Source organism: Carcharhinus amblyrhynchos, chromosome 8, assembly GCF_965287045.1.
Source record: "Carcharhinus amblyrhynchos chromosome 8, sCarAmb.v2.hapA, whole genome shotgun sequence".
NCBI lineage: Eukaryota > Metazoa > Chordata > Chondrichthyes > Carcharhiniformes > Carcharhinidae > Carcharhinus > Carcharhinus amblyrhynchos.
In genome coordinates this window covers 125965488-125978766 of record NC_137331.1, presented here as the reverse complement: position 1 = coordinate 125978766, position 13279 = coordinate 125965488, and the positions used below count along the sequence as shown (strand labels likewise).

The 13279-nt window shown below is 48.1% G+C and overlaps 1 protein-coding gene across 3 annotated transcripts in view; it reads right to left on the bottom strand.

Moving 5' to 3' along the window:
• Positions 1–7385: 7385 nt before the first annotated feature.
• The window catches only part of atg9b (autophagy related 9B), a 72301-nt gene continuing 66407 nt past the window's right edge, over positions 7386–13279 (bottom strand). For all 3 annotated transcript variants that reach the window (XM_080194787.1, XM_080194785.1, XM_080194786.1), the window contains exons 14-15: positions 12926–13074; positions 7386–9546 (exon numbers count right to left, since the gene is read on the bottom strand). In XM_080194787.1, coding sequence (XP_080050913.1) covers positions 9541–9546; positions 12926–13074 — 155 coding nt within the window. In that variant the 3' untranslated portion in view covers positions 7386–9540. The remainder of the gene's footprint in view (positions 9547–12925; positions 13075–13279) is intronic.

Genomic DNA, 13279 nt, shown 5'->3' with positions numbered 1-13279 from the left:
TTCGCCTTCCTGACCACCTGCTGCACCTGTAGGCTGGGTTTTTGCGACTCATGCACAAGGACCCCCAGGTCCCTCTGCACCGTAGCATGCTGCAGCTTTTCGCCCTGTAAGTAGTAGTCCTTCCTACCATTATTCCTACCAAAGTGGATAACCTCACACTTGCCAACATTGTATTCCATCTGCCAGGTCCTCGCCCACTCGCTCAGCCTACCTAGGTCCCTCTGCAGACTTTCCACACCCTCCGCACAATTTGCCGTTCCACCAATCTTTGTGTCATCAGCAAATTTCGACACCCTACACTCGGTTCCCTCCTCCAGATCATCTGTATAAATAGTAAATAGCTGAGGCCCCAGCACCGACCCCTGGGGCACTCCACTAGTCACCAACCACCAATCTGAATAGTACCCATTGACCCCCACTCTCTGCCTCCTATTTGACAGCCAATCCCCTATCCACGCTAACACCCTACCCCCAACTCCATGCCCCCTAACCTTCTGTAACAACCTTATCAAACGCCTTCTGAAAATCGAGAAACACCTGGGATACACTTCATCAGGTCCCAGGGATTTATCTACCTTGATGCGCTTTAAAATTTCCAGCACCACCACCACCACCTCTGCAATATGTACACTCCTCAAGACATCGCTATTTATTTCCCCAAGTTCCCTAACATCCATGGCTGATCATCCAACTCAATAATCTGATCCCGCCTTTCCCTCATATCCTTTGATCCCCTTCACCCCAAGTGCTGTATCTAACTGCTTCTTGAAATCATATTACGTTTTGGCCTCAACTACCTTCTGTGTTGACAAATTACACAGACTTACCTCATTTCAGTACTAAAAGGTTTACCCTGTACCCTTAGATGAAGACCCTTGCTTCTGGATACCCCCACCATCGAGAATATCCTTACTACATCTACTCTGACTGATTCCTGGAATGGCAGGACTGACATATGAAGAGAGACTAGATCAACTGAGCTTGTACTCACTGGAATTTAGAAGAATGTCAGGGGATCTCATAGAAACACCCTTGAATTGGGTTTGCCCCCCACCCCCCATTTGTTCTTCCTTTCTCTGCAATGAATGCGGATGTGGCTCTTCTGGTTACATTCAAAACACTACGCTCAAATCTACATGCTCCTTGATGGTGCTTTCCCCGTACAATAATTCTTCCTTTCTGGTTTGACTGATCCTGTCCTCTCTTTCTTTGCCCCCACTCTGGTTCAATACTCCTGCCTGCACGATTCTCCATACCCTCACCGTTGGTGCCAAAATCACTCCCCCAAATCTGTTTGCTGCACTCTGTAAGCATGCTTCTCAGCACTCTTCATAGCCTATACATTCCCCACGGCTTTGACCAATATGACATTGTTTCACTCAGCAGCCTTTTCTGTATAGATAAATTGTTGACCTCACAGATTAGTCAGTCCCTAAGCTTATTTTGGAGCATGGTTACAAAATTGCACTATTCAGCCAGCTGTCTCAGTCTGGCCACATACTCTGATAGACTCTCCTGAGCAAATGTTGTCCCCTTGTTCAAGAAGGGGAGACCATCCTGGGAATTATAGACCAGTGAGCCTTACTTCAGTTGTGGGCAAAGTTTTGGAAAGAATTATAAGGGATAGGATTTATAATCATCTAGAAAGAAATAAATTGATTAGGGATAGTCAACACGGTTTTGTGAAGGGTAGGTCGTGCCTCACAAACCTATTATCAAGTTTTTTGAAAAGGTGACCAAAGAGGTGGATAAGGGTAAGGCAGTTGACGTGGTGTATGTGGATTTTAGCAAAGCGTTTGATAAGGTGCCCCATGGTAGGCTACTGCAGAAAATGCAGATGCGTGGGATTGGGGGTAATTTAGCAGTTTGGATCAGGAATTGGCTAGCTGATAGAAGACAGAGGGTGGTGGTTGATGGGAAATATTCAACCTGGAGTTCAGTTACAAGTGGTGTACCTCAAGGATCTGTTTTGGGGCCACTGCTGTTTGTCATTTTTATAAATGACCTAGATGAGGGTGTAGAAGGATGGATTAGTAAATTTGCTGACGACACCAAAGTCGGAGGAGTTGTAGACAGTGAGGATGGATGTTACAGTTTGCAGAGGGACATAGATAAGCTGCAGAGCTGGGCCGAGAGGTGGCAAATGGAGTTTAATACGGAAAAGTGTGAGGTGATTCACTTTTTGGTAAGAGTAACAGGAGTACAGAATATAGGGCTAATGGAAGGACTCTTAGTAGTGTTGACGAGCAGAGAAATCTCGGGGTACGTGTGCATAGATCCCTGAAAGTTAGCACCCAGGTTGATAAGGTTGTTAAGAAGGCATACGGTGTGTTAGCTTTTATTGGTAGAGGGATTGAATTTCGGAGCCGTGAGGTCATGTTACAACTGTACAAAACTCTGGTGCGGCCGCAGTTGGAGTATTGCGTACAGTTCTGGTCGCCGCATTATAAGAAAGATGTGGAGGCATTGGAAAGGGTGCAGAGGAGGTTTACCAGGATGTTGCCTGGTATGGTGGGAAGGTCTTATGAGGAAAGGCTGAGGGACTTGAGGTTATTTTCATTGGAGAGAAGAAGGTTACGAGGTGACATAATTGAGGCATACAAGATGATCAAAGGACTGGATTGGGTGGACAGTGAGAGCCTTTTTCCTCAGATGGTGATGGCTAACACAAGGGGACATAGCTTTAAATTAAGGGGTGGTAATTATAGGACAGATGTCAGAGGTAGGTTCTTTACTCAGAGGGTAGTAAGGTCGTGGAATGCCCTGCCTGCAGCAGTTGTGGACTCGCCAACTTTAAGGGCATTCAAATGGTCAGTGGATAGGCATATGGATAACATTGGAATAGGTTAGGTTAGAGGGTCATTAGATTGTTGCGCCGACCAGTGGAACCATCAAGGGCCGAAGGGCCTGTACTGCGCTGTAATGTTCTATGAGTTCTTTCTAGTGGAGTTAAATTTATACCACTGCATGTTACAGATGATTTGGGAGAAAGGTGCTCCTTACCAACCCCACCAGCTGCTTAAAAAGGTTTATTATCAGGGTTCTCCAGAGAAGTTAAACTCCAGATCAGGTTATACATTGGGCTGCACATACTGACAACAAGATAATCCACTGTTTCCTCTCTTCCACTATTCCATTGGTGCTAAAGGATTATTTAAGGTGCTCAGTGTATTGACCCCAGTACTCCACATGGGGATTGAAAGTTTCGGGTTTCCCGATCAAACAGCTGCTTAACTCACCTTTTGCTGTTGCAGTCAATATTCAATAGGAGTCAGCTCTCGAATTGCAGCTGGTCACGGAGGTCTCCCAATTTACTCTCGTCACCAATGTAGTTTAGTGAGGTATGGCTCGAACCCAGGTCAGTGGACTAACAAAGGTTTATTAACAGAACATTAAACAAGTGACACAGCAGGCCCAAAACTACTGGAACAAACCCAGACAAGTCTGAGTGACTCCCCAACTTGATCCCCTGATTGGACCATATGACCCTTCCACAGAAATGTTCCCGAAAGGGTTACCTCACATACCCAGCTCAAACAAAGATGATTGTGGCTCTTTTTTCAAAAAATGTTCCTCCATTCTTAAAGTTACAGAGCCAATGCTCAGAGTGGACCTCATTTAGTGACTGCAGTCAGTTGCTGGTGAACCTTCACATGCAGATGGTGACCTTCCATCTCCAGACTCTGCAGCGATACTCCCCAGTGGTGTATCCTGGTGACACATCAACTATCACCTGCAACTCCTCTTTATAGATGTTGGAGGTCTCCATGCCTCTTGGCAGGACTTGTCTGTCTTCGAGAAGGATCAGATTAATGTCTGGGACATGGTCGCCTCGTGCCAGAGTGCTGTCCCATCAGGAGTAATGACTCGTCAGGAATCTGCTCTTCCTCAATATGGATTCAGATGGCTGGTAGAAGAGGGCTCAGACTGATGGGGTGACTAGAATCGGGGACGAGCTGGATGACATCGCAAGAACTCGCCTGGCTTGCGATGTAAATATCCAGCTTGGAGTCAAAGATATCCACAGCCTGAAAACAGTGAGACTTGGCCCGGACAACAGTCGTGGTGATGAGGCAGCTCAGGTGTATGCTGGATTCCCGTCTGAACTGATCCCTGTCGGACAGAATTCCGCATTGGTCCTGCCACCTGATACCCCACTATTTGAGCCATCTCACAGATAAACCCTCCATTTTATTTGTTTGTGGGACATGGGCGTTGCTGGCTGGCCAGCATTTATTTCCCATCCCCAGTTACCCACTCCAAGTGCAGCGACAGGATTCGAACCTAGGTCCTGAGAACATGAGCTGAGTTTCTGGCTTAGTGATGATAATACCACTGGGCCATTGCCTGCTCATTTGGCACAGTTTCCAGTGTGGTCTGCTGCTGCCCACCTTTCACTTTCCTGCTTGTTTCTATTGTCAGGACAACCTTGATGGTATGTTTGACTGCCTGGTGGTGGGGGAGGTCCCCAGTGGAGGGCTCTGTATGTGGGAGTCTTTAGGGAACAGGCGCGGTGGGCATTGAAAGCAGCAGTGTTATCCGCCATAGGTTAATGTGGATCACGGACTCCCACGCCACGTCTTTTCCATGGCCAAGGGGAGGCCATGTTCCACGGTTACATAGATTGCCTAAGGCTGCAGCCCCTATACAGTAATTTGAAGGGGCTGCTGCTTGCAACTCAGTCCCACACGCCTAATTTTCACCCACCTGATGCGGGGGGGGATCTCCTCATGAGTCTGGACAAGCTGGCCACTGACAGGTCCAGGTAGGCGAGGGGCTCGTCCGACCTTACAGTTGGCCGCTCTCCAATGACCACATTCACAGCCGAGTGGCTTTGGAGAGGGAGTGCACTGTGTCCACACCGTCACCTTATACTCTTGGGTACTGCAGGGGTGGGTTGTATCTTACCCCAAGAATGACATTTTAGTTTGATTAGTTACAGTGCCCCATTTGGGGCTATCGCCCCCATCATTATTGTTTCAGTTATTGATTTTGTTTCATACGAATACAAGGTCAGAAGTGGGGCTGTTCGCTGAAAACTGTACAATATTCAGCACAATTTGCAACTCCTCACATACTGAAGCAATGTGTGCCAAAATGCAGCAAGTCCTGGACAATATCCATGATGTGGAAATACTGGCATTGGACTGGGATGGGCACAGATAGAAGTCTCACAACACCAGGTTAAAGTCCAACAGGTTTATCTGGAATCACGAGCTTTCGAAGCACTGCTCCTTCATCAGGTGAGTCCCGATGAAAAAGCAGTGCTCCAAAAACTTGTGCTACGAAATAAACCTGTTGACTTATACCTGGTGTTGAGAGACCTATTATTGGACAATATCCAAGCTTAGGCTGACAAGTGGCAAGTAGAAAATAATCTAACCATCTCACTTTGACATTCACTGGCATTACCATGGCTGAATCCCCCACTATCAACAGTTACTCACAGAAACTGGACAAGCCATATAAATACTGTGGTTACAAATGCAGGTCAGAGACTAGGAACCCTGCGGTGAGTAACTCATCTCCTAACTTCCCAAATCTGTCCACCATCTACAAGACACAAGAGAGGAGTGTGACTGAATACCCTACACTTATAATGGGTAAGTGCAGCTGCACCACACATAAAAGCTTAACACCATACAGGACAAAGCAACCTACTGAATTAGCATTCTATTCACCACCTTAAAGATTCACTCCCTCCACGACTGACACACAGTGACACGAGTGTACCGTCTACAAAATGCAGTTAACATTTTATCAAATCTCCTTCATCAGCGTCTTCCAAACCTGTGACCTTGGCCATGTAGAACAAGGACAGCAGATTCATGGGAACATCACCCTCCCAAGCCACACACCATGCTGACTTGGAAACATGTAATCTGAAATAAAAACAAGAAGCGCAGGATAAACTCAGCTAGTCTAGGAGCATCTGTGGAGAGAGAGGAAATATATCACTGTTACTTCAGTGTCACTGGTGTCAAAATCCTGGAACATCTTCCCTAACAGCATTGTAGGTGTACCTACACCTCATGGGCTGGTTCATGAACCCAGCTCACCACTATCTTCTCGATGGCAATTTGAACAGATTAAAAAATAAATTAGCCTTTGTGTTTACAACAGTATCAATACTTCAGGATTGGTAGAGGATTGGCTGTCTAATAGGAGGCAGAGAGTTGGTATCAATGGGTGCTATTCTGATTGGCGGTTGGTGACTAGTGAAGAGCCGCAGGGATCGGTGCTGGGGCCTCAGCTATTTACCATTTACATAGGTGATCTGGAGGAGGGGGCTGAGTGTAGGGTGACGAAATTTGCTGATGACACGAAGGTGAGTGGAAGGTGTGGAAAGTCTGCAGAGGGATCTGGATAGGCTAAGCGAGTGGGCGAGGACCTGGCAGATGGAGTATGTTAGCAAGTGTGAGGTTATCCACTTTGGCAGAAATAATAGTAGGAGGGATTACTATTTAAAGGGCGAAAAGCTGCAGCATGCTACGGTGCAGAGGGACCTGGGGATCCTTGTGCATGAGTCGCAAAAACCCAGTCTGCAGGTGCAGCAGGTGGTCAAGAGGCAAATGGAATGTTGGCCTTTATAGCGAGGGGTATAGAATATAAAAGTAGGGAAGTCTTGCTGCAACTGTACAGGGTACTGGTGAGGCCGCAGCTGGAATACTGTGTGCAGTTTTAGTCGCCGCACTTGCACAAACATATATTGGCCTTGGAGGGAGTGCGGGGGAGGTTCACAAGGCTGATACAGGAGATGAGGGGGTTGGACTATGAAGAGAGACTAAATAGACTGGGTCTGTACTCGTTGGAGTTTAGAAGGATGAGGGGGGATCTTATAGAGACGTATAAGATAATGAAAGGGATAGATAGGGTAGAGGTAGAGAGGTTCTTCCCGTTTAGAAAAGGACAGCAGGACTAGAGGGCACAGCCTCAAGATAAGGGGGGGGGGGCGCAGTTTAGAACGGAGTTGAGGAGGAACTTCTTCACTCAAACGGTGGTGAACCTCTGGAATTCCCTGCCCGTTGGAGTGGTGGAGGCTACCTCACTAAATATATTTAAGTCACGAGTAGATAGGTTTTTGATAGACAGGGGAATTAAGGGTTATGGGGAGAAAGCGGGAAAGTGGAACTGATCCACTTCAGATCAGCCATGATCTTATTGAATGGCGGGGCAGGCTCGAAGGGCTAGATGGCCTACTCCTGCTCCTATTTATGTCCAGAAGTATTTCGGCGGCTATGACATCCTGAGAATGTGAAAGAAATTAAATACATACAGGTTTATTCAGTTAATATTTTACCTTTATGCTGTGATGTCCCTTTGCAATCTGAATAATGGATAACTTAGCAGGATCAGTAATTGGTTGAAAAAAACTTGCACCAGAATTTCGGTTATAAATATTTAATAAAACTTTTCTATTTAGCAGTTGTCACTTTGTAAAATCAACTAACATCATCGCACCTCGTAGCTGATCGTTTAATTTTAAAATGAATTTATTCAATGAGAACACCACCACACACAGCTAGCACCGCTGACCAGCATAAGCTGGCGATTAAAGTTAATACTTACACTGGCACTCACTGCCCTAATTAAACACTCCCAGGACAGGTACAGCACAGGGTTAGATAGAGTAAAGCTCCCTCTCCAGTGTCCCCATCAAACACTCCAGGACAGGTACAGCACGGGGTTAGATACAGAGTAAAGCTCCCTCTACGCTGTCCCCATCAAACACTCCCAGGACAAGGTACAGCACGAGGTTAGATACAGAGTAAAGCTCCCTCTACATTGTCCCCATCAAACACTCCCAGGACAGGTACAGCACGGGATTAGATACAGAGTAAAGCTCCCTCACCTGTCCCATCAATGAGGAGGCAATTGGTTGGTTCTATTTGTCAGCATCTTGGCACTAGTTTGACAATGGGAGCTCGTTGCTTGCTGTTGGCTCTCAGAGCAATCGATCCCTTAGCTGGATGGTGGGTATTTGGGCATCAGGTGGCAGACAGCAGAGGCCTCTTTCCCACGAGTGAGTGCAATGCAATGGTGTAACAGCAATATGACATCCCAAAATTACACACAATTGCTTGAAACTCCAGCTGACAAAGCATCAGACTGGAGAGCCCAGAACAGAGAAACTGTCCAATTGACGGAGTGGCTTGGGAGTGTGCAGGAGCAATTCAGGCAGTAAGGTTACTGAAGGTGGTCCTGAGCACACAGTTCACGCCACACTGTCTGTTCAATATAAATAATCTCTTAGCAATTAGGGCAGAGAGATTAAGAGGAGATTTGATAGGTGTCCATAATCTTGAAGGGCTTTGACAGAATAAATAAGGAGAAGCTGGTTCCAGTATCTAGAGGGTCAGTAACCAGTGGACACACATTGCAGAGCCATGAGCAAGGATTGACAGCAACAGGGAAGTTGTGCTTGGGAAGAAGCTGCCCGAAAGGCTGATGGAAACACATTCCATAACTCTCAAGGAGGATTTGGATAAAGCACGGGGTGGGTGGAGAAAGCGCAGGGAGGTAACGGAATCAACCGGAAAGCTCTTTCAAAGAGCAAGCACAGTGAGCCAAATTGGCCTCTTCCTGCCACGTCAGTCTGAGAGTCAGGTTTTGAGGTAGGTTTCAGTGGGGACAAGCACCTCCCAATAGGGGATGGGACTCTACTTACCAGAATCCCTGTAGGAACTCCAGTGGTGCTGGGGTGGGGTCGGTGTGCCTGCGATGCCTTCAGTGGCAAATTGCCCCACAATCCAAGCCTGCGAATGATGCCCAGATGAGGCAAGCATGGTGCTGGTACAATCTGTATCCTGATGAGAGGAAATCACTAGACAAACATTCAGCTGCTTTTGGTGGGACAGAATGGGGTGCAATGGCATGAAAGGTCTCAAAGCTGACCCCAACATTCACTGACCCCTAGGGACCATCCAGCCACATCGACCAGATTCTGGATTTAAATTCTACCTCAAATTACTCCACACACCTCCCAGTGAAAGCTTACCCAGACAGAGGGATAAGAAAAGGATGAAGAGTCAGAAGTGCCTCTGATTTTACTTGCCCTCCCTCAGTGCACCAGCTCCATCTCACTGGCAAGGTTAGGCTCCGTCCTCCCTCCCTGCCTTATTGAATTTACCTCAGTGCCTTCCCCTCAGAGCCCGGCGGTAATACTCATCAGTTTAAATCCAAATACAATCCCTCCTATCGACGGCTCATGCTGCTGTAGCGAAGCCACAAACACTGACAAAGTTTCATTCCTTATGCACAAGTTCTTTTTTAAAAAAGAACATTCATTAAAATATTCACATCAGCTTGCAGGAAGCTCCAGTCTCCACCCACTGCAATTGGTCAGATGGGTTGACAACAGGCAAAGCGTAATGTGAACAGCAGAAGATTCTGGAAGACGTTGATGTCTCTTTAGTGCAACAGAAGTCCAGGAAAAGTTTTCAATCACCAACTGCAAGCCTGGATACCACAAGATCAAAACCTCGCTTCACCACGGGTTTGTGATCGGTTAAGGCCATGAGATCAGTCCAATCCGAATATTTAAACCTGTCAAGGGAAACAGACAATGGGAAAATGAGGGTGTTTTCACCAGTCAGAACACAGGCTCCTGTCTGGCTGAGCTTGTGAAGGGATTAAGTGGGAAATTCAGCCCTGAAAACCAGCTGCTCTCAAAGTATCTCCAGATGTGGACGACACTGTCAATTATCACCCCCCTCCCCCACCCCCCCCCCCCCCAACCCCCCACCCCAGTCACCATGACGGCAAGACGACAGAAGAGGGTAGTTTGGGACTGGAACTGCAACCTGGGCAGAAACTACAGGTGTTACCACTTCAGTTGGTGGCCTTTCAGATCCATTGTCCATCTCATGGGACTACACCAAGGCCGTAGGGAGAGAAATCACAGGTCAATACTAGTTCCTTAGACGGGCTGAAAGGTCCTAACAAGTCCAGAGAATGCAGCAATTATTTTGCTCTGCTGAAAGCTTCTATCTGGGAAGTCTGGTGGTTCTTTAGCAGAATATACAAGGGGGTCAATACAATCGACAAGTTGGGGGGATAAAAGTCCATTATAAGTTACCGTTCCCAAAAACGAGACGAACTCAGATGTATTTTTGGGGGCTGGTGCCTCTTTTATGGCATTCACCTCGTCGTCCATGGGATCACTATATCCCAGAATACCATAGACTGCTCCTCCTTTAAGGGAAAGACTGTCTGGTGGTGATTTAACCTGAGGGTCACTGCATCTCAGGCAAGGGCGATGTTGAGAAGGTGGGGCCTTTATGGACATCATCAACCGGTACGGGAATCAAACCTGCGCCATTGGTGCCACTCTGCTTCATTAACCAGCTGTCCAGCCAACTGAGTTAAACCATTCTGCTAGAACCCCATTTGGATAAAACAATATGCAGGGTTATGGGGAAATGGCACTACGTCATGATGCTCGTTTGAAGAACCAAGGCAGACACGATAGGATGAATGTCCTCTTTCTGCATCGCAACAATTCTCCAATCCTGTATTAATGGAACCCACATCCCAGTGAGAGTCAGTGTGTGTGGGACCCATACCCCAGTGAGAGTCAGTGTGTGTGGGACCCGTACCCCAGTGAGAGTCAGTGTGTGTGTGGGACCCGTACCCCAGTGAGAGTCAGTGTGTGTGGGACCCGTACCCCAGTGAGAGTCAGTGTGTGTGGGACCCGTACCCCAGTGAGAGTCAGTGTGTGTGGGAGCCGTACCCCAGTGAGAGTCAGTATGTGTGGGACCCGTACCCCAGTGAGAGTCAGTGTGTGTGGGACCCGTACCCCAGTGAGAGTCAGTGTGTGTGGGACCCGTACCCCAGTGAGAGTCAGTGTGTGTGGGACCCGTACCCCAGTGAGAGTCAGTGTGGGGTATGGATTCCACAGACACTGACTCTCACTGGAGTAGGGGTCACTGGATTTGCAGCAGATGGAAAAGATTGAGTACGTGAATATTAAGGAGGAGGATGTGTTGGAACTTTTGAATTCTATCAAGGTAGATAAGTCGCCTGGACCAGATGGGATGTACCCCAGGATACTGTGGGAGGCGAGGGAAGAGATTGCAGAGCCCCTGGCGATGATCTTTGCGTCGTCAATGGAGACGGGAGAGGTTCCGGAGGATTGGAGGATTGCGGATGTAGTTCCTATTTTCAAGAAAGGGAACGGAGATAGCCCGGGAAATTACCGTCCGGTGAGTCTGACCTCAGTAGTTGGTAAGCTGATGGAGAGGCTTCTGAGGGACAAGATTTATGAACATTTGGAGAGGTTTGACATGATCAGGAATAGTCAGCATGGATTTGTCAAGGGCAGGTCGTGCCTTACAAGCCTAGTTGAGTTCTTCGATAATGTGACTAAACACATTGACGAAGGAAGTGCCGTGGACGTAGTGTACACGGACTTCAGCAAGGCGTTTGATAAGGTCCCCCATGCAAGACTTCTTGAGAAGGTGAGAGGGCATGGGATCCAAGGGCCTTTGGCCTTGTGGATCCAAAATTGGCTTGCCTGCAGAAGGCAGAGAGTGGTTGTGGATGGGGCTTTTTCTGAATGGAGGTCAGTCACCAGCGGTGTGCCTCAAGGATCTGTTCTGGGACCCTTGTTGTTTGTCATTTTCATAAATGACCTGGATGAGGAAGTGGAGGGATGGGTAAGTAAGTTCGCTGATGACACGAAGGTCGGTGGTGTTGTGGATGGTCTGGAAGGATGGCAAAAGTTGCAGCAGGACATAGATAGGATGCAGGACTGGGCGGAGAAGTGGCAGATGGACTTCAACGCGGATAAATGTGTAGTCGTCCATTTTGGCAGAACCAACGGGATGAACGAGTACACTATCAAGGGCAGGAGTCTGAGTAGTGTTGAAGAGCAGAAGGATCTCGGGGTCCGGGTCCACAGGACTCTTAAATCGGCCTCGCAGGTGGAGGAGGTGGTCAAGAAGGCGTATGGTGTACTGGCCTTCATTAATCGAGGGATTGAGTTTAGGAGTCGGGAGGTAATGCTGCAACTTTATAAGACCCTTGTCAGGCCTCATTTAGAGTATTGTGCGCAGTTCTGGTCGCCTCACTATAGGAAAGATGTAGAAGCTATTGAAAGGGTACAGAGGAGATTTACAAGGATGTTGCCTGGACTGGGAGGCATGCCTTATGAAGTTAGGTTGAGGGAGCTGGGACTCTTTTCCCTGGAGAGACGAAGGTTGAGAGGCGACCTGATAGAGGTTTACAAAATGTTGAGAGGAATAGATAGGGTGGACTCTCAGAGGCTATTTCCCCGGGTTGAAATGGTTGCTACGAGAGGACACAGATTTAAGGTGCAAGGAGGGAAGTTCAGAAGTGATGTTAGGGGTAAGTTTTTCACTCAGAGGGTGGTGAGTGAATGGAATCGGCTGCCGTCAGTGGTGGTGGAGGCGAACTCGCTGGGGTCTTTTAAAAGACTTCTGGATGAGTATATGGGGTTTAATGAGATTGAGGGTTATAGATAGGTCTGTAGGTTGGTAGGTGTTGATGTGATCGGCGCAACTCGTGGGCCGAAGGGCCTGTTTGTGCTGTAGTGTTCTATGTTCTATGACTCAGTGGGGTATGGGTTCCACACACAATGAGTCAGTGTGTGCAAAACCCGTACCCCAGTGAGAGTCAGTGTGTGTGGGACCTGTACCCCAGTGAGAGTCAGTGTGTGTGTGGGACCCGTACCCCAGTGAGAGTCAGTGTGTGTGGGACCCGTACCCCAGTGAGAGTCAGTGTGTGTGAGACCCGTACCCCAGTGAGAGTCAGTGTGTGAGACCCGTACCCCAGTGAGAGTCAGTGTGTGTGTGGGACCCGTACCCCAGTGAGAGTCAGTGTGTGTGTGGGACCCGTACCCCAGTGAGAGTCACAGCTTTCATTACGGATGAGGATTAAAGACAGAATCATTTCAGACACTCACCCTGTTCATCTTAGAAGGCACTTCATCCTCATGGTCCTGCGGTGCTGGTGGGTTATTAAGGGGAGATTCCTCCTCAGTTTCTTCAGCCCAGCCCCCAAGGTGTAGCTGTGAATAGGCTGTTAGTGTCTCTGGTGAACTCAGTGGGGGCACTGAGGGGGTATGGGGGGTGGAAACAGAATCCATCAGAAAGTGGAAAACTTTGTCACTGAAAGTCAGAATGATGAACAAGGAGGCATCACCCACCCCCATGCCATCCACTCCCTCCTCACCACGCACCATCACCCCCCCCCCAACTCCTCGCCTGGCCTCCCCTTCTCCCACCCACTCCATCCTCCCCATAGACCCTTCCACCCC